Source organism: Sinohyriopsis cumingii, unplaced genomic scaffold (genome assembly GCF_028554795.1).
Source record: "Sinohyriopsis cumingii isolate HCF-2022 unplaced genomic scaffold, ASM2855479v2 utg002228l, whole genome shotgun sequence".
Taxonomy (NCBI): domain Eukaryota; kingdom Metazoa; phylum Mollusca; class Bivalvia; order Unionida; family Unionidae; genus Sinohyriopsis; species Sinohyriopsis cumingii.
In genome coordinates this window covers 1,052,318-1,075,085 of record NW_028316164.1, presented here as the reverse complement: position 1 = coordinate 1,075,085, position 22,768 = coordinate 1,052,318, and the positions used below count along the sequence as shown (strand labels likewise).

The following is a 22,768-nucleotide window of genomic DNA, read 5'->3' as shown; positions in this document are numbered from 1 at the left end:
TCCTACTCGCATTTTAGGCGAAAATGACAAAAACCTCCAGGGGTTAAGGAGTTAAACTAAGTAACAGGAAAGAGTGAAAAACAGGAAGTTTAGTACAATTAAACACATAATTTAATTCCCTAGAATGTAAAGAGAAAACTTAAAATAATTAACGGTATGGTGAATGAAATCCTAAATAATCGTAAAAGTTCTATCACAAGTCCAAAAGTATAGAGAATATCATGAGTTACACTGGAGTTCCGATTGAAGTCCGATCTATTGTTCTGATGTGCCAATAGTCTGGAATAGTTTGATATGCTATCCCATTGCTATAAACTGAAATGTCTTTAAACGAATTTGCGGTAATTCCAAAATAGTTACTTTGTCCGGAAGTTTATGAGCACCTTGTTATTTCAATGAATAATCAAAATGAATAAATGAAATCCTCTCAACTGAACACAACTATATGACTCCATTAAGACCGGTTAACATCCCTCATATGAGACACTAAGATGCAGTTTCAGAATCAGAATGAGGGTCAAATTATCATTTCTAGATCAGTTGAACTTGTCAACAAGGTCAGGTCTTTTAGCAGCTAACCAATCAGAAATTAGGTCACCTGGTTTTCCAAGGGAGAAATGCACGTCATTGACCAGTACCGTACTTAAATCCGATCAAATTCATCAACAATATTTCTTCTACGCCTTCCTAGGTCAAAAGGACACAAAAACATGTTTACCAATCAAAATGACCTTATCTTACAGTACAAACTCACTACCTTGAAGCTTTGTAATGTCTTTAAAATTACCCTTACAATCTACAATCATAAAAATAAAAATTAACACACATAATACAGATATACTTAACTCATATATATGGGTATGGAAACTCCATAGTCATGGGCAGAAACTTGGAAAGCATTGCTCATTCCCACAATTATAAACCCTTTTATGCAATTTACCCAAAAAATTGTACATTCTTGTAAGGTTTTCATGAGATGAGGTGGACAAAGGATATCAAGGGTACTAGAGATTTTAGTTGGTGTGGGACGAAAAAATGAGGACAGCTCCCATAGATTCTGGTGTTAAACAATGGTATACTTGGAATAGTCAATTTAGTGCCCCCTGACTGGCCATAACATTCAGCTTTTGAATAAAATGTTCTTATTTTTTAAGGTATTATTTTAATTTTTGTGTGCCTCATATAGCATTAAATCAAAGTCAAGCACTTTGGGGGAATTAGCACACCGTGCTGCTCAGCAAATTTAACAGCATAAAAAAGCAAAATGTGATTAGCTGCTACACAAGGTTTACCTGTTACAACATCCATGGAACTGTTGTTCTGGCAATTGCCATTCCACCAATGCCCTTACACCTCTCCCTCAATAAGTCTCACACAATGAGGTCTAAAAATATAGACCGCACTATATTCAAGGGCATGCATTGCTGAGGGACCTCAGAAAAAACAAGAAGTGATGCCATCCTCGCTGGACATTAAGGCAACTGTCAGGGCTTAGGGGGAAGTAACTAGGCTGTTTAATGGCTAAATACTCATTTTATAATTGCTCTAAGAATAATATTCAAAGAAGCGCTTTTGTAAAGAAACTGTTCATTAATTTTCTAAAAATTACATTTGTTTTCAAGATATCCAACAACTGAAAGATTATTAACATTATTCCAACTGGTTTCAACAACCTTCACGTGTATGTGATAACATTTATGTTATGTCACTACTTTTCGTTGCTATTGACAAGTCTTATGCTTTAAGAAGTGTGAAGCAGTGATCTATGAAGAAGGAACCAGACAAACTGTTGATACACCACCTGACAAGATTTATTTTTATTAAAAACTTAGAGCTACATTTCAAGAAACAAATGTTTACATCAAAACTCAATTTTTGTATTGTTCATTTAGTAAAATACTGATGCTGTTATTTCATAGCAAGTAATAGTGAAGCTTCTAGTCATACCTGAGGACATCTTTTATGTGCAAATTCAAGAATTCTCTGAAATGAAACTCGCTTCTCCACAATAATCAGTATCTCTGAAACAAAACTACTTATTTCATGAAGTATTCATTTCGCTTTGTTGCCATGCTATCTTTGATCACATTTATCGTTAGGGTAATTTACGGTGGTCTAATTAGATTACGTACACAATAATATTATAATAGTGTTTGGTCAATTGAAATGAGTTCACCTGACATATGACCAGGGCTGCTACATCTTACACCTGTAGGATTTGCATCTCTTTTAATTTCACTTTCATTCTGCCTCCTTTATTTGATACAAAAGGTGCAATTAATGTGATAATATAAAAGAAGTCAGCTTTTAATTCAGAGCAAAGTAATGAATTTTCAGTCGTATTTCCTAATAAAGGCACACAAATACATTTTTCCCTCATGAGGTGTTGTGATGGATAGCAGAAATCACTATGGAAGCTTGCCATGCTTCAGGTACGTTTTGAACAGACCGAACATGTCATTGTGCTATATAGTTACCTTGAAGCATAATTGATGCAGACTGCATGATTTCATTTTTTTTTTCTTTTCTTTCACCTTGCCCTAGGATTTTGAGTTTCATGAATACTGAATTACCCTACACTGGGTTGTAATATATGATTTATACGGTTTTCAGCATCAAAGAATCCAAAATTTTACATTAGAATGGGTCTCCGAGTTAACCTGGTTGATTTACAAAAAAAAAAAAAAAAAAAAAACATTTTTTGGATACACCACAAACTTTAAAAATTCAAAAACACATCAAGATGATGAGAACAAAGAATTTTTTTTGACACGTTGGAATGAAGACCAAATCCCCCCAGTTTCAGATTTTTAGGAGGTCATCTATGGGGTTCCATTATCTCTTGAATAGGGGAAATTTACTCGTTTTTGCTCTGGAAACCATCTTTAAGGCAAAAAATCGGAAAATCTAATGAAGGTACTGGTCTTTTTACAGATTAATTACAGAGTATCATCCATTGCCTCACTACATGCCCAATATTTAATCGCTAACTATTTGCATGTGGAAACTGGACTGCAGCAAAATCCTGAAAAAAATTTAGTACATTGCTTGGGATAGGGGTTTTGTGGCCATATAATATGCCAACCATGTTCAGATCCATGATCTACACAAAAAGTTCTGTAGGATTTTGTGATTTTGAGCTGTCTAGGCCAATTAGAAATGTGGAAAAAAGCTATGTGAAAATCCACCCCAGCTACATGCTTTTGCGAGTTATTTGTCACACTCAATTTTTAAAAAGCTGTATCTCAGTCAATTTTTGAGCTCTGAGCCTAATATTCTGCAAGTCTTCATCCCTCAACAAATAATATTCTGGGAGGGCTGGATTTGTGAGGTAATAGTAGCTCTCCTAAGGTATTCTGTTTGGGTAAGTCTACAAGGAAATACTGGTTTTTCTTATTTTGTTCATATTGTCCAGTATTTCCTTCTGAATACTGAATATGATGACTTTCAAATTGTCTTTGTAAAGCTTAGGCATACAGTGATTAAGGATTCTTCAATGTGTGACTATGTCCAAAATATAAATGAAATATTTTCATAATGGCTACATTAGGCGCTAGACAAGATTAACACTTATTGGAATATTCCATGAAATATTCATAGATGTAAAATAAAGAAACCAATTTTTTCTAGTAAAATGTGTTTCTTCAAGAATACTTACCCAATCCTTAGAAGAACTACTGTAACCTCACAAATCCAGCCCTCCCAGATAATACTTTTAGCTAAAGGGTGTTAAAAGTTGTCTGCCGATCTATGTGGCAGTCAAGACGAGTTATCTCCCCTTAGGCATAAGAATTGGCGGCAAAATCTAAGAACTTCTCAGTTACTACTAGAGTAGAAAGCATGCTCTCTATGGATGTAACTGCAGGGAGGCTTAGAGGTTGTACGTGTATTATGATTGGGTAAGTAGCCTCGATGAAACATTTTACTAGGAAAAATTGGTTTCTTCTTTCAATACGTTATCCAATTATAATACCTTTAGAGAATATGTAAGAGGTGGAGGGAGATACATCCCCTTATCCCTGAGATATCATCTTTGGTCCCCTGAAGTTTTGATATAGCTTCTAGGTAACCCAACTAGAGAGGACTCCATCTGTCAAGGCGAGGCTTCAAAACAGAAAAATTGCCCCCCACACACACAAATCCAGTGAAATTGTAATTCTTAGCTATGTATTTATGAAGCAGTCAAATAGTCTGAAAGGGTGACCTGTTGAGATGCAGATATAGGTCCTACCAGATCGACCTGACTCCTCTGGGATGTCAGAAATAAAAGCTGGAGAATGTGGTCTCCGATCTCCATCCGACAGCTTGAGTGATGTCGATTCGCGAACAGTTCCAGTCTGATGCTAGGTTGGTGGCAACAGCTGAAACCTCGTAAGCCAAAGTGCATAATAAGTTCATTTAGCTGGGATTATTTCCCTATATGCTGAGCTAATAACCCCCTTACTCAAGAAGTTAGACAAGATTAACACTTGCCTGTTCTGATAGATCATCCTGTCCTTTTATGAGAAGTAGAAAGAGGCGTGATTGCCCTCCCTGCAATGGCTCTGTTTGTATTAAAGTATCATTGAAAACTCAGAAAAGGTCTCATAGGTGGCCTTTGGTTGATGTGTCCAGATGAGACAGAGGGTTCATGCCAAATGTTAGTTACCCATGGAAGGGAGAGGGTATTCTGACAAGGATGCTATCAGGAATAAGACTGACCTGTCTTGTCAGAACTTTCATGTAATTCAGGTCTGCTGACAGGGCATGTATTTCGCGAATCCTTCCTACAGCTGCTAGCGCCATAAGGAAGCAGGTCTTGTAGGAAAAGGAGCACCAGAGATGCCCTTGAAATCGGTTCGAAAAGGTGTCTAATTCAGCCAGTTTAGTAACCAAGATAGGTTCTGCTTTGGGCATGGGATTAACATTTTTGACCAAAGTTGTTGAGGTCTGATAAGTCATGGGTTTGTATGATATCCTCTGTATCATGATGATGAAAGGTGTCGGCAATTGTGGGAGCATTAACCTTTGATCGTACTCAGCGTTAACTGAGTCTCTTCGAAACGCCAGAGGGTGAATTTAGCTTTATGCAGTATTGATGTCTGGAGAGGCAAGATATACTCACAGATGGGTGAAACTGTACCATTTGACTTCATATGCTTTTAGAGTGGAGGTTAAAAATGCCTGAGTGATTCTCTACAAAACTGGTTGCGAAATTTATTTAAGTCTGAGACGATCTAGACATGCAGATTTGGAGCTCCAGCCAAGGATGAAACAACTGCCATCATTTGTATGAGCAGATGAGGGAAAACCTGAATTTCCACTGGGTATCCGACACAACATTGGTTCCTGACACAAGACTGGAACAGTCGTTGATCCCCAGCTCCTCCCATCATTGTGGTGCGATGAGGATGAGGCACCATGCTGATTCCCTTGCTTTCTGTATCTTTTGAAATCAGAGATGCTCGAGGGTAGGTGTATGCATTCAGGTTGTTCCAATCCAATGATAAGGCAGTACGGGACAGACAAAAGGACCAGAGTTTGGCATTCGATCTTGTTGCAAACAGGCCCACCAATGGATGGTTTCATAGGGTAGAGATCTAGTGAGAACTGAGGGATAGAGAGATCATTACTTCTGTACCAGTTGATTGTTCTGCAACAAAGAGTCCACCAATATGCTGAGGTGTCCCAGAATAAGGCAAACATATCTGTGGCTTCATTGAAGACAATACCACTTCAAAAAGTCCTGCACCATGGAGCAAAGGTCTGCGGACTGGGGTCCTCTGTGTTGCTGGAGATTAAACACCACTGTATGATTTGGTTCCTCCTTGTCATTTGAGATAAGTCTCCACTGTAGAGTTGTCGGACAGAATGAGAACTCCCATGCCAAGCAAATATTCCTGCCTTCAGTGAAGGAATTTTGCAATGGCCATCCTCTCTAGAATTATTGATATAAAAATATCATTCCTGGCAAGAGTATGCACTGCCAGCATCCCAAAAGGATGGTAGTAGGCAGGCTTCTCAGCCTTCCGTACTTGATCTCAAGCGGGTGGACGTGTAGACATACTCCTGCTGTGAGCCAAGTTAGGTTGGTTCCTTTTCCACTGAGGAAACCGTAGCAATGCAGTAGAAGGCAACCTAGGACCATGAGGTTCACTGCTGCATTGAGTAAACCTAGTATGCAAAGTGATTCCCGTGCAAATAAAATTTCCTCAAAAGTACGGTGCTACCATGGGTCATTTCAATGCCCAATCAATGCTATATCGCTGATGTTGCTGCAGGATGTCATTCAGGTAACTTGTTGATGCCATAGAAATGGTCCAGACATTTGCCATTACTCAATTAATCACACAAGTGAAGACCCAGGGACTGACATTGAGCCCCATTTGGAATGCCCTGAAATGGTATACAATGTTGTAGGCTAATTGAGGAATGTCCTGTGAATAGAGACATTAAGGTATGTGCCATCTAAGTCCACAGTTATGGCAAAGTCTCCCTCATAAATAGCATTCAATATGCGCTGTAGTGTTTCCAGTGGGGACCAGAAAGCATACATGAATGGATTTAGTTCGCTTAGGCTGAGGACCAGATGCAGAGAGTTGTTTGACATTGGGACCAAGAAAAGGTGAGGAATGAATGATAGAACCCTATCGGTGCTATATCCTCATGGTATACAGAAATGGGTGGAGCTGTAGGACAGATTTCAGATGTTTGTGCCCTATGGCTGGCTCTTGTGTCCATTTATTGCTTTCCAGAACTGGCCATATATCAATGTTCTTGTTGTGGGAGGGAGGGAAATATAACTCCTTGATGGACTGTTTGCGGACATCATCCATCAGGATGTGAAACAGAAGGTTAGAGGATAAAGGCTCTTAGCTTGTCCATAGAGGTCCTTCAGGTAAGCGCAGGCAGAGGGCACTGTGCTGAAATTCCACCAACTGGACTGGAAGCTGCAGTTTATGGCATTGGTCAAAGTGTGTTGAGCGGCTCTGCTTATTACTCAACAATTCTTGAGACTGGTTCCCATGCATGCTCTAATGTATTCAGAGTGTGAGAAGATGGGCTTTGTTCCATCGAATGGAAGATAGCCGGAGAGAAACGAAAGTCCAAAAATGAAGTCACAGCAATGATATTGCTCACTAACTGCCCAGTGTCAACAAAGGCCATCCGGTGCATACATATGGAGTGTGGCAGTGTCTTCCCTTAAAGCAATGATATCACTGTCAGCTGCTGGAGTTCCAAATGAAGGACTGGTGGTGAGGAGGGAGAGGTAGAACCACCAATGAACTGATGATGAAGGCAGGTCAGAACATCTGTAACTCTCCCAGAGAGCGAAAGTAACTGAAGTCAGAATTGTCCATTCCGTCACATGATCAACAGATGTCGGAGCTTTGGGTTTAACACTTCTAGCTGTTAACTGTATATACAGTCTTGGGCTTGGAGTGGAGAGATTCAAAGGCACCATGAGAGGAAGCCACAAACTTCGATATACAATGCTCTGGAACTTATTGTTACATAAACATGTCCCTTGTTCATATTGACAAACCACGCTAACAGTGCATTGTTATATCACAATCTGCTTATGTAAATGTCTGGCATTAGTATTGTATGCTGTAATATAATCCAAATAACCATGCGACCTGTTTAACTAAAATTGACCACCTCTGAAGGCAAGATGGGGAACGACTACAATCAACCAGGCGGCATGTACCAGAATAAATATATTTTCTGAAACTTCAAAGAAAACTGATTACCTCTGAAACACTGATGGTTATGTGTATATACTAAGCAGATGAAAAAATAATTGTCTCAATGTTCCACAATTATTTGATGTTGCTGCAGCAATAACAAATAGGCATTTGTTTGGCCTTCAAAGAGGGCCCTTAGAGGTGCTTTCAATAACACATGCACCTTCATCAATGCAAGCCGGCAACCTTTGATCAAAGGAAGTCATCAACAAACTTAAATAAAAGCATTGTTTTATTTTTCATAGTGATTGGAACATATTTATTGTGCCATGAAAGTTTCCTCTTTGCAGACAAAATGTTCATGCTTATGATCACTACACATAAAATCCACATTAAATTTCCAATATTTGGAAAAAATAGATATCCGGCCGTCAAGTTAATTGAAGGTGGGACATCTCGCAAGAATGTCTGCTAAACTTTTAATTGGTTCATGTTTTCATTTCCCCATGATAAACCTCATCCCCTTGGTAGCCTTGGGAGGTTGGTAGTTGTCTCTGGCTGACCAAAAACTAGGCCAATTTAAGTATAAGTACATTATCACATATGGCCATATGCTATTAGAATAATGAATATCCATGTGAATTGTTTTTTTTAAAATGTGTTTGTTGGCAACAGGGTATAGATCAAATGAGGACTAAAATTTTTTTAATAAATAATTGTTTCTTCAAACATGTTTGTTGACAATGTGATAGAAATCAAACGAGAACTACCATTTATATATATATATATATATATATATATATATATATATATATATATATATATATATATATATATATATATATATATATATATACCAGACAGAACGAAAAGTGCTTTCCCTGGATTCTATAGAAGAATGCTTGATAATAGAAGGTAGAATTAATATTTAATACTAATAACACTATTATACAGGTTAGAGAATTTTTAATTCATACTCTACAGAGATTCGAACCCAAGTCCGCGGGTAAACGGCACCAATCACCTTGCCCCTGCACACAAGCCGATATTCCCTAATCACTAAGCACACATCACCATATATATATATATATATATATATATATATATATATATATATATATATATATATATATATATATATATATATATATATATATATATATATATATATATATATTTATATAACTCTGTGTGTTAGATGGTTTTTCTAACCAGATATGACTGATACATGACATGAATTTTCTAGCATATAATCTCTGTGTGTGTGTGTGGGATTTCAATTTTTAACGTAGCTATAATAATTTTTCAGTCATATGGCTATGATGTCTACAGTGTTACAGTTTATAGTGATGTCTAGCACTGGGGCATCATGCTGCAGTCATGTAGTATGACTCGGCCAAGGATCGAACCCACGACCTCCCGCATCCGAGGCACACGCTCTAACCATTAGGCCACCAGAGTGGTAACATAAAATCTAATACTTGAATTCATGTATTTTTCATATACATGTGCATTATCTGACACATTGTGGAGTGTACAACACAAATTTAAGTTGTCAGCATACAATTGTATTTCTGACTAGTTGTCTTCATTTAGTCAAAATTTCCATTGCTTACATTTCTTTTTTTCCCTCTGTAAATCCTAGTTAGTGACGACAGGTCACCTCTTAAAACTTTCACTTGTATGCGAAATTTAAATTTATTTTCAGACCCACCACATTACCTACCTAAACATTCATTTATGTTCACAATATTACTGTGATCCCAAGAAGGCTGACATAAAGAGGTAGTACTGTATTACGAAAATGGCAACATTTTTGGAAAACTGGACACAAAATATTGAGTTTGGTGGTTTTGGGCAACAAATTTTTAAAACCAGCACCAACCCTGAGAGATGAGGTTTGACACTCACAAAACTCATAGAATTCCCTGAATTAGAAACCGTGACTTCAAGACAGTCGCTGGGTAAAGTGACGAAGTTTGTCGCTCACTAATCTCGTAGAACAACTTGAATTAGAAACCATGACTTCAAGACATTCATTGGGTAAAGAGTCTCTTCTCTTGTCAGAGTGCAGAGACAGTGCAAAGCAACATCTATTCGTGGTATCATGCCAAATGATTGTCTCGAGGTGGTATGATGGTAAGAAACACGTGTCTGCAAAAGTTGGGTTTGACTTACTGAAGCTTATGTGCTCGATAAACATGATTTAAAGTTAATGTGGATAAACATGACTCAGGTGTCACCTATAGAAACATGAATGTACAGGTGACAGAATAAACCATGTACAGAGCGTGGACCTGTACTTGTCCAACCGAAGTGGAAGAAATACAGAAATGCACACGAATGTCTACATTACACAAAAGAAACCTCATAAAAGGGAACTGAGGCACCTTTATAGAAATATACACAGTAGGTATGACAATATCCAGTATGATGCAATTCTTTAAGGGAAAAAGTCCCAGAGATCATCAGTACAAGTAAATAACATTACAGGTAGCACATGGACGATATGAGTGCCTTGACTAGAAATGCGCCGATGTGTACCCATTCGTAATGGAAATACACACACTATATAGGAGTTATATGTGCACTAAATAAGTGTGTGCATATGTGTGTGTGTGTGTGTGTGTGTGTGTGTGTGTGTGTGATTTGGATTTTTAATGTAGCTTTAATAATTTTTCAGTTACATCACTATGATGTCTGCAGTGTGACAGTTTATAGCGATGTCTAGCACGGGGGTATCATGTTGCAAACATGTAGCATGATGTCCCACCCAGTCACATTATCCTGACACCAGGCCGACCAGTCCTAACACTAACCTCGTAATGCTGAGCGCCAAGCGAGGCAGCTGTTAGTACCATTTTTCTAAGTCTCTGGTATGACTCAACCAGGAATCGAACCCATGACCTCCTGCATCCAAGGCGGACGCTCTAACCACTAGGCCACCGGAGCGGTCATAAGTATAGCCTGAACTGAATGTAAAGTCACATAGTCTCAACATGCAAGTACCAAATGTGTGATGACAACAAAGTGTAGCAACTTGTAAATGCAGAGAAAGAAAAAAGGTTGGAAATATTGATGGTGTATATTTTCTTTAGAAGTGAAAAACTCCTCCAACTTTTAGTTGTTATATCTTCCATGTAGCTTCTGGCTTTTGTGAGGTCTCTCATGTCAAGAGCATGCTTCTTGGCACAAGTAAAAGGAGAAACTGAGGTATTTTTAAACTTAACCACCAAGTCTTATACCTAAGGGGAGATCACTCTGCCTGACCACCACATAGGCCGGCAGACAAATATTAGCTCCCTTTAGCTAAAAGTAGTATCTGGGATGGCTGGATTTGCAAGGTAGTAGTAGTTATCCTAAAGTATTATGACTGGGTAACATATTTGAAGAAGAAAAGACAGATTTAGGCATCAAGTGGCCATAAAAGCCACTGATGTCTACCTTAGCAATTGATTTCTACCTAAGCCACAACTTTCACCAAAGAGATGATGATGGTACTCCAAATGTGAGGTCTGTTAGAAATAAACATAATACTCAACCAAGACCAAAGAAGGAATTATATAAAACTACTTTAAATATACTGGTCCACTATTATGGAATATTATTCTCAGTGACATAAGTCAGGCTCTTGGCATTTCATCTTTTCATAGTACATGTCTTAAATGGATGAAATTTTGAGACAAGTGAACAGTCCAACTAACATACCTCCTGCTTTTCTCTGCTTATACATGTCTTTCATAGATAATTTTTAAATACAATATATTTATATATTTTTATGTGCTCACCAATGCATGTGTTACAGGCTTGAAACTGTGCTTGATTTTCAGAATAACATAACTCTTTAATGTTCACCAATAATTTTGTCACACTGAACTGTATATATGGTACATAATAGAAGATATCAAGGTAAATCATTAATAATTCAATTGCTTTCTCTAAATAAGTCCTCATTATTATTATGTCTCCCCTTTCATATATATGTACATATTAAACAACTTCCCTGATCCGACTAATTACTTACTCAATGCTATTTGTATGTTTTAAAATCTAACCAGGAATTCTGAATACAAATAATGCACCACTGACATGGCTGTGGTATGGAAACTCTACCCTTGCAATAAAATGTTATGGGCAGAAACGTGGAAAGGTCATTTCATTCCCACAATCATAAACCCCTGGATCCAATTTCCACACAAAATTGTACACATTACATTCTTTTAAATTCTCATGAGATGGGACAGACAAAGAATATCAAGGGTCCCAGAGATTTTAGTTGCAGTGGGAGGAAAAAGATTTTAGTCACTACTGTAAAAGCAATGAGCAATATCAACTGCACTGTAAAGATCATTAGGAAAACGAGGCCTATACTCTGGTTATTTAAGTTTGTATCCTCGAAGTTGTCCATTTAGCATTCATATTTCTACAAAGTTTTCTTTCCTGATGATTGGTGAACCAACCTGTAATGTTATGGTATTTGACAAGCTTGTGAATAATCTTCCTGAATTTCTTTAAGGTATAGTTTAAAAACTTTTACCTAATACTGTACTATTTATAAGTGTGTAAAATTTGTCACTGCTAAATTATTATAATTTACACTATTAGACATACTAGGTGCTTGCAAAGACTGTGCCTGGAATTGTGTAGTATTGTTGCTCATGTTCTGATTCTGCTGATCTGGGATTAAAGGCTGACCAGTCTGATATCTTAGCAACTGGTTCTGTTGCTGCCACAGCCCTGGGAAGTCTGCTGTTGTTATGCATAAAAAGAAGCAGATAAAAGCCAAGTATATAAATAAATAATCGCAACTACAGCAAATGGATGCCCTTGTGTTCCACACTGTAAAATATGATTATACACATATAGGAATCCAAGAAAAATACTCTGACACTTGTTCATGAACAAGCTCCAAATTCTAATTCCTTACATCACCCTAAATAATCTTCAACAATTTTTACTGAATCGCCATGAATATATTGCTGCCAATACATAAACACTCTCGCACAGACAACATAGATAATACTATACAAAAGCTATTCCATAAACATTTAAAATGAGGTAGGAGTTGTGGGATATTTAACTACATGCAATTTTCAATTTATAAATGTGTAAAATTTGTCACTGCAAAATTATTGTAATTTACACTATTAAACATACTAGGTGCTTGCAAAGACTGTGCCTGGAATTGCATAGTATTGTTACTCGTGTTCTCATTCTGCTGATCTGAGACTAAAGGTTGACCTGTCTGGGTTTTGAGCAACTGGTTCTGTTGCTGCCGCAACCCTTGGGGAGTCAACTGGCCCTGCTGTTGTTGAAACAGGCTTGTCTGAACTCCATGATACTGAGGGATGATGGTTGGTCCTGAAAGAAGCAAATTTTTAACATAGGCATATTTCATGCATAATAAGAAGCGGATGAAAGCCATGTTCCAATTCAGACACGTTTTCATAATGTAAAGTCACCTTTGTTTGCAGTGTACTAGTTATGGTAGATTTCGTGAATATCAATTGCTACAAACCAAACAAATAAAATACCCAACATACAATATCCAAAAATGACATTCCTTCAGAATCTATATGCATTCATAAAACCAGCAAAAATATTAAAGACTCTGCTAAACATTGAAAATGACGCCAACAAAAGTAAATGACTTCACGGTACATATATACCTCTAGAGCACTCCTCCAGTCTATGCAACTGAAATTCCAACCATTCTAATTAGAATATCCACATGGTTGATACAATTTCTTTTCCTGGACTATATTTTCTTATGAAAACTATATTTTGTCCATGTCATTTTATACATCACTACATAAAAAAGTATAATAGTATACAAATAAATAAATGCAACTAATTAACAAGCCATTACAGCAAAGGGATGCAACTCCATCTGGTAGCTGCCTATGATGTATGTCACCCATATATATATATATATATATATATATATATATATATATATATATATATATATATATATATATATATATATATATAAGTTTCAACTATGTGTATTTCCTCTGTATTATGTTTTATACTGATATGCATTCTTCATTGAAAATCACTGAAAGTGGCCTACAATGACATCTTTTATATCTATTACTAATTCTTCATTGCTTTCTATGTTATTTGACTTCCTACAAGTATAAGCTTATATCTGTCTGAGCGTTTACATCTTGATATCCTCTACCTCCTATTTGATTCATTAATTCAGTTTCTGTCTCATGGCTTTTACTGCCCTTCCCACTATACACACATATACCTACCTATAAAAACACATTCTGCAGTGTCTACTGTAGTTTAGCCTAAGTTGCATTAAGTGGATGACCACTATTACATTATCATATTACTGTGACTTTCCAGTGGCAAATATAATTTAATATGTCCACTACATGCAATGACATCAACAATGATGACCACCACAATTCTGATGTCCAATATGGACACAAGTTAAATAAGCACTTAAGAGGCATTGCTGTTCCAATATCCACAATGTATACATAATCTGTAGGTTGGGTTTACTAATTACTGTATAGAGTTTACTCTGTTTATTCACTGCAATAAGTGAAATAAAATGGTTAAAACTCTTCTCTCCTTCCTCGTTACAAATTGAAGTCAATGTCATGGGTAACATTACATTGCTATGTGCACTTTTCATTGCTGTAATCTTCAGGGTTGGAGCAATTACTGAAATAACTTTTCCAGATACAAATATAAAAAAATATATAAAAATTTACAATACCTTCCACTTCAACTGATGCCACAGCTGCAACATCTGAAATAAAAAATTATATCTGTGTTGTTTTGGTTATTTATGTATGTTTTCTTAGTACACGTTGGCTGGTTGGAAACTGAGTTATTATGAAATACACATATTTTAAGACTAACTGATGTTTATAGTATTCCCTATATAGAGGACAACACTGCAGGCACCTGTAATGGTGATCAGTAGATATTTTAGAGTCCCAAGCTGTAATATGTCCATATGCTTTTTGAATTTTTCTCCACACTGTACATGCAAACCATGAAAAAACAAATATAGTACAATATCTTCTTCTTGTATATAACGTATTCATTATAAATTTCTTTCAGCTCATTATAATGTACTTTTCTTAGTGATTTTTTTCTTGTTTAATGCCAAACTCACATCCATGAATTTTCTGTATGTCTGTTATTCTTCTTGTTTAATTCCAAGCTCACACCCATGAATTCCCTGCACATATGTCTGCTTTTCTTTCTCAATATGTAAATACTAGGTTGTTGGATGCATTATGTTCCTACATGTATGAAAGAAGAAAGATGGAGAAATTGAGAGAATTACCACTATTTAATGAACCACCAGCCATGGGACCATCACTGTAACTGCACTTTCTGATTTGTCTTGATATGCATTTTTCCTCATTTTTTAAGTGGTCCAGAATGTTGATATACCGACTTGCTTTCAGTGCCTCCTCCAGGTACTTGTATTCCCCTACTTTCAACACTCCTCTCTCCTCCATTAGAACAAACACATCTGTCGGATTTTGCTGTACACTCAACAACCTTCCCAAAGGAAGAATATCAGACACCAAGCAACAGATGAAATTTTTGTATGTTGGATTGTTGGGATCCATCATATCACTCAAGTCTGTCAGAAGACATTTGTGTAGTCTTTCAACCTCCTTTGAGACCGATGTCATCTTTTACAAAAGGTGATACAACTTTTGTTTAAAGTAGTAAGTAAGTTTCAAGGTACATAAAAAATATGTAGCGAGACAAGATAGCAACTTAAATCTCCAACATACATAAACAATTTCCTTTCCATTCAGAAATGTTTCTGTCCTGTTGACTGGAATTCTGATAACTGACTGAATCTTCCAATATAATGTCTTTGGAAGGTCCTTATATGTTATTGTTTTATTCCCTGATTAGACCATTCTTCATAGGTGGGTATGGTGAACCGCTCTGGACACTCTGGATTGTACATATGTGATGCATTTCTCAAGTACTGCAAATGAAGAATAAATGTAATGACAGTTACGTTCCTTAAAAGGATGTATATTACATTGATGAGTTAATTATAAATTCACATTTTAGTGGGATATACAGATTTGTGCATTTTGTGGCAATATAAACCAGGAATTTAATTCCAATTAGCAACAATCCTTCTGTCATGATAGAATGACTCACAGTCAGTGTGATTTTCTTTTAAAACCCAACTAGTACTGAACCTTGTATCATGATAGAAGAATCCATCCATTAGAGTGGTACCCAGATTTCCCATTTAACACCCAACAAGGGTCCAATAAGCATTGATAATTCTGTTGTGGAAAGTATGATCCAAGAAGTGTGGTATTCACTGATTTCCCATTAAATCTCAACATGCACTGCTCCTTCTGTTGTGATATAAGTACCCAACTTCAGTGAGATACCCAGATTTCGCATTAAAATCCAAAGAGCACTCCCTTTCAAAATGCCATATTGTCTTCCTTGAATACAACCAGCATGAAAAGAAATGAATCCACTATATTAATGCAAGACTTCAGCTGCATTTTCATAAAAAGGTCCACAATTGTAACTTATACTGGTAGTTTGAAAGTGTTTTTCATAACACTTTTGCCATTCAGATTTATCCCAAGTGTCAGAGTAGGCTGTTTAATTTTTGCAAACATGAAACTCCATATTTTGCTTATTATCATATTTTTAAATAACAATTTACAGATAAATAATTGTTCTTGAATATGGCAGAATCTTCCTAGCATAATATAGTCATGGTTGTTGCTATCTTCATATAATGCGCATTTTTATACTCTCCTTAAGAGGGCCTCAAGCATTAATATTATTATTATTATTATTATTATTATTCAATGAATATACCACATATTGTTAATTTTTGCATTACTGTGCCTTTGCATACAGCAAGTGCAAGACAGTATAGTATAGTATGTATGCCATATCAATGATATACCACGAGATGTATAAATTTTTCATTGAAAGGAAACGAGTGGTATATTATTGATACAGTGTACATACTACATACTATACATATATTTTATTTATACCACATCAAAGTTTTCATTTTATATGGGAGATAAAACTGACAGCCACAAACAGTGCACTTTAGGGGAGTGAACTCTTCACAACCCCTTGCATGTATGTACGCTCAAAACAGAAGTTCTGTAGTGATTCATTATTTCCTGTACACTTCATCACATGAATTCCTATATGTTTCCTTTAGCAATAACAAATGAAATGAAAACACAAGGCTGATAGTCAACATTCAAAATATTTTTAATAATGTGCATGCAAACATTGAATTTGCAGTGTTCGTTGTCATGAACAGTAACAGGATGGCCATTTGCATCTATAGCAACAGTACGGTTCAAGCCAGAAACATAAAAATAATGGAGGAACAATAGGTAATTAAACAATTTAACCTTAACCACATTTCATTGATATGGTTTATGTCCATATTTCGCTATTTCTATTGACTGCCAGTGTCACTTTCAATAATTCTCCTACGTTTCTGCTGTGTGGGCCCTGTTTGAGAATTTGCCTGTTGAAAGAAGTTGACCCAGTTAGGGATCTCGTTCATGTTTTCTGTTAGGTTGACAACAAGCATATTTTGTACGGTGATATTTGATCCGTAGAATGGGTTGCTGATAATCTTATTCAGCTGAATATTACATGTTTGAGAACTTGATATACTACAGTCTGTTGCTGTGCAGTTGGAAATTTCTTTGTTGTGGGGGTGGGGGTTGACAGCATCATTACTTGGGTTGCCGGTGTTGCTCAGGTAATTGGAGTATGTCTGTTGTTGTTTCTCACTAATGTTTGAGTAGCTGTTTATAGACTGTACGTTTCTGCCTGAAATTTGCATGATATCAGTTGGGGGAATATTTTTTTCTCTTAACTTCTGAATTAAGTACTTTCGGCTACTCATGTTTGTCAATTTCTTTCTTTCTGTAATATTTGCCTTTTCTTTCATTTTTTTCGTGACGCATCCAAGTTTGTTAATTCCAATGACTTGTTTCCTAAACCATTTTGGGTTTGTCGCTGAGATTGGCATAGTGTTGGGCGCAATATAGAAAGGATCTTCATATCGACAAAAGTCTGCTGGTCTTAGCTCAGCATACCGTTTGTAGAAAGCAAGTGGTTCTCTCTCTTTGTTCTTTTAGTTTTCATACATCTTAGGATTAATATCCCTGATGTCCTTGACATTGTCTCCAGTTCTTGTTTTTGTCTGACTTTCATTGAGTTCAAGATATGCAAGGCCAAACACATCTTTCTTCAGTGTAACATCCCCCCATTTCAGATTGTAATGTTCAGTCACTCCCCTCAAACCAAGATGCACAGAGTTGTTAAACCACAATGTGTTAACAATGGCTTCAGGTGTTTCCATCCCCATTAATATTTTACTATCCAAAGCATTTATTTCTTCGTCTGTGATCGGTTGACTCTGATTGGGTTTATTTCCTTTTCCATAAAATTTTTAATCTTTTTGCTTAGCCTGAAGAGCTTCCCTTGTTAATGCAAAATTTGTGTCTGTTCCTCTCATGATTGTACTTGCATATTTCTTGATTTTAAGGTGGTGATCAATGGAGCTGATGATGCTTTTTAAAGCTGTTCGGTTCAAACTCAGATCCATCTTTTCTCCTAACACTGAGTATAAAACCAGCCAGGTGCTGATCCAATTCAGATGGGTGCATCTTGTGTAAATTTCTAAATTCATTTTTTGACTGCAATAATTCTGTCTCTAGCCTTACATCAAAAAGTGTCTTTTTTAAAGTGTTTGCATTCTGCTTACTTTCTATAAATTTCAGTATATCATGAGGCTCATGGTGTACAAATCCATCTTCCCTAACACAACGATCATTTTCATTTACAAATGTCTCAGCCATGTCTCGAATCAAACTCTCCAATTAACTTACAGTTTAGTTGATTAAATGTTGCTTCATCATCTTGCTCCTTATCTGATGTCATTGTTTTCTTTTTTCCACAGAGTTGCAGTGTTTGATTTTTGCCAGAGGGAGAGACTGGAAATATCAGTATTGACAGAGATGACAGCAGACGACACAGGGTGGAGCTCAATAATATTTATTTCCTGGATTGAGTACAGTTGTTTTGTTTTTTTGTATAAAAATGTTAGTTTCAATAAAAAATATTTTACAAGAAAATCATTTTCTTGTTTTTTTTTTCTTTTTAAATGTAATATTACAAGAAATTCATATCCATGTTTAGAGAGTATAATAGCTATAAAAAACATGTTCATTATGCGTATTCATACGCCATGGGCAAATCACAATTTGATATACCAATACATGTACTATTGGTATATCAAGTTGCTTTATACCAACACTTAAAAGGCCATGTTATTTTTAATGTATGTGGTATAAATATATATAATTTTCTTTTCTTTTTTTCTTTCTTTTTTTTCCCCCCAATTCAAATTACATTTTGCAAATTCAATGTCTCTATTGCTGTTGTTGTTGTTGTTCTAGGGTTTAACGCCATTTTTCAGCACAAGATAGGCTATACATGGCGGCCAGTATAACTGGTGGAGGAAGAACCCTGGAAAACCCAGGGAAGAACCACCGACCCACGAGAAGCTACTGGCAGGCTTTCCCACATACCCACGCTAGCCGAGCCTTGGACTCGAACCCACGCAGACAGAGGTGAGATGGCAGTGATCCAGAACGGTGAGCGCTTTAGACCACTCGGCCACTCGGGGCCCCCTCTATTGCAAAATATGTTGTATCCAATACTTCATCGAAGGTTAGTTTGTACATGTATCTAATTTTCCTTTTCCTTTCACTATGATCCGATGTTTGTGATTTATCTGTTTGGTCATCCTGTTGTAGAGATCTCCTTATTTTCTTTTTCTTTAGATTTGCTTGTTCTGTCTATTCCTGTTCTTTTGTCTGCATGTGTTTTTTTCTCTCTGTCTTTATGTCCCTGTTGTTTATTTTTGGATTGTTTCTCACTAAGTGCCTGGGTTGTTAGTTGCTTGTTTAAATGCTCTTGTGTCTCTTTTTCTCTTGTATTTGTCTGCTGTATGTGTTTCCTGTTCCTTGGTTTCAGTTTTGGTGTCTGTACGTCTTCTTGTTCCCTCATTTTATTTTGCCTGGAGGTAGTGGGTTCTCTATTTAGTGTATTGGATAGACTTTTGTTGTTGGGCATTTCCGGGGAGTGTGACCTACTTTCCTGCACTTATTACATTTTTCTATAGAATATACAGCCTTTGTACCATGACAGCACAAGGAAACCATGTAGAAAGAAGGCTTTCTTTATTGTCTTTAGTCTGTCTTTCCTTGTACCATGATAGCACAAGGAAACCATGTAGAAAGAAGGCTTTCTTTAAAGTCTTTAGTTTGTCTTTCTCAATCTCTGAAATTCTCACTCTGTTCTTGATGGAAAAACCGGGACGTGTATCCATTCTTGCCCGTCACTTTTATTTGGAACTTCTCTACTGTGGCCTAGAGTGGAATCTCTGATAAGTGTAACTCTGCTGTCCTTTCTTTGATGTTCCTTATAAATGATGGTGGTTCCCTTATGCTTACGGTGAAATTTCCACTGTCTAATTCCCATTATGGCAATACAGGTTTGTTTCCTTTAGGTCTTATAATATAGGCATCTTCCCATTTCATATTTAGTGAATCTGTTAGGTTCATAAATTTGTCATTCAAAATTCTCAAAATGGTCAACATCTTTGCCACACTTGGTCTTATTTCAGGTTTGACTTCTCTCAGATTTATTTCTTGTGCTCCTTGTTTGTATGTACATTCTAAAAAGGCTCATTCTTTGTTTCAATTCTCCTGGTGTGAAATTATTTCTCCATTTCTGCTACTTCCCTATGTTTCGACATTTGCGCTTTGCACGTGCAACATGTAACTGTTGTTCAGTCAATTGATACTTGGATTTTTTCCAGTTTTGTAACTATTGTACAAGTTGTAAATTTGTGCATAATACTTATAATCATAAAACAAATAGGTATTTTATCAATAATTAATCATAAGATATTGAGAATGAATTTTAAAGTGCCCTTTCATTTTTAAAGAATTAGTAAACTTAGTTTTATGATATTAGTTTATACTTTCACTAGTTAAGTTATTCTCTAAATTAGAATAATACAAAAATATTCTTAACTAATTGTAAACAGGGGACATAATTCAAAAAAGTTTCATTAATTAATGAATGTCGTATAAAGTTTTGGAATTTAGACCTTTTGGATAAACATTATTAAGAATAGAATAGGTTTCCTTTAGCAGATGTTCCATCTCAGAATCAGTGACAAAAATAGGTTGAAAGGAGAAATCTTGCAAAGTATGGGAACCCTTGTTAAAATGTATGGTAACATGAGATTTGATGTTGCACAATTAATATCACTAACACTATATAATATGAATAAATTGATACTAATTGTGCAACACCAAATGTTATTTATTTGATCACATGCAAAAAATGTGACATCATATATACTGGAGAACCAGTCAATAAATACCTAAACATATAAACCAACATATATCAGACATAAAAAATTGTATTGATCAATCATTTTCATCTCATGGTGTTAATGGGAAATTTCAAAACTATATGATATTCATTAATGAAACATTTTTTTGATTTATGTCCCCTGTTTACAATTAGTTAGGAAAATTTTTATTATTCTAATTTACAGAATAACTTAATTGGTAAAATTATAAATTACTAAAGTTTACTAATTCTTTAAAAATGAAAGGGTATTTTAAAATTAATTCTCAATATATTATGGTTAATTATTTATAAAATGCTTATTTATTTTATGATTATCAGTATTATGCAGACCATACACTTTTATTACATAATTTGAGTTCTGATGAAATATTGTACATTCGTCAATAAGATTTCAAGGTATAATATATATTATATAGTTATCAATAGACATAAATGTATCTTTCAGATCCACTTTTATGTATTAAAATATCATTTATCTGTACTGTGTATGCATATTTCCATGTCAATTATTCGTTACAAAATAAAAGAATTAGGTTAAAAATGTAAGCTACGACATCATCTTGTTTACATCATACTGTTTATTTCATTGATCACTTAGAAACAGAATATATTTAATGACATAAACAATGATATTGAATTCAGTTTGCATTCAGTCTGATTAAGCAATAAAGCAAAACCAGTCACACATTCTACTGTTGATGTTTATTTTATATAAAATCAATAATTGTTAAAGTAACTGTTCTTCTAAAAATGAAGCCTACTTCAATGGAATGAGAACATGTTAAAATCAAGTTCACTTAATGTACTTAATTCATTGTACATAGTAGTGTTGTTCCAATTAATGATTATAATCAATCATCAGTTGGTTGAGCAAACCAATAAAATTCTCAGTTGTGAAACTCCATAACCAATTATGTGAAAAGGGAGACAACTTCTTTTAAGTGGTATGCAAAACACAAAGGTTAGTAAAACTCCTGTGTGATTGGTAAGCTAAGTGAGGCTTCCAATCCACTAAAGTTGATATGAATTATTTATTCCCTTCACAACTTAGAAAAATAAAACCATATACCACATTCGTTCAGTGCAAACTTTCATGTGTGTGTGTGTGTGTGTGTGTGATTTGAGGTTTTTAATGTACCTTTAATAATTTTTCGGTCTTATTGCTATGATGTCTGCAGTGTGGCAGTTTATAGTGATGTGTAGCACTGGGGCATCATGCTGCAGACATACAGCATGATGTCCCACCCAGTGACATTATCCTGATACCAGGCCGACCAGTCCTAACACTAATCTCTTAATGCTGAGCACCAAGCAAGGCAGCTACTAATACCATTTTTATACTGTACATCTTTGGTATGACTCTGCCGGGATTCAAACCCGCAACCTCCTACATCCAAGGCAGACACTCGACCACTTAGGCCACAAAAGCAGTCAGCAAACTTTCAAAATTAATAATATATAGTCATGATTACATGATGTTGAGTTAATAAATTTAAACACATTTTGATGATTTGTTTTAGTTTAAACGTAAAATCCTTTGTAGTATTTTTGTAAATAAATTATTGCTGACACATCACATATGAATAAAAGGGATTTGGAGGACTGCAACTTACAGTATTTCAGCTACTTAA

General features: G+C 35.8%; 1 protein-coding gene across 1 annotated transcript in view; it reads right to left on the bottom strand.

Annotated features, from left to right (window-relative positions):
* Positions 1–15,343, bottom strand: part of LOC149770908 (uncharacterized) — an 80,310-nt gene extending 64,967 nt beyond the window's left edge. The window contains exons 1-3 of the mRNA XM_089949006.1: positions 14,986–15,343; positions 14,407–14,439; positions 12,870–13,028 (exon numbers count right to left, since the gene is read on the bottom strand). Of these exons, the coding sequence (XP_089805132.1) occupies positions 12,870–13,028; positions 14,407–14,439; positions 14,986–15,343 (550 nt within the window). The remainder of the gene's footprint in view (positions 1–12,869; positions 13,029–14,406; positions 14,440–14,985) is intronic.
* Between the last annotated feature and the right edge of the window lie 7,425 nt (positions 15,344–22,768).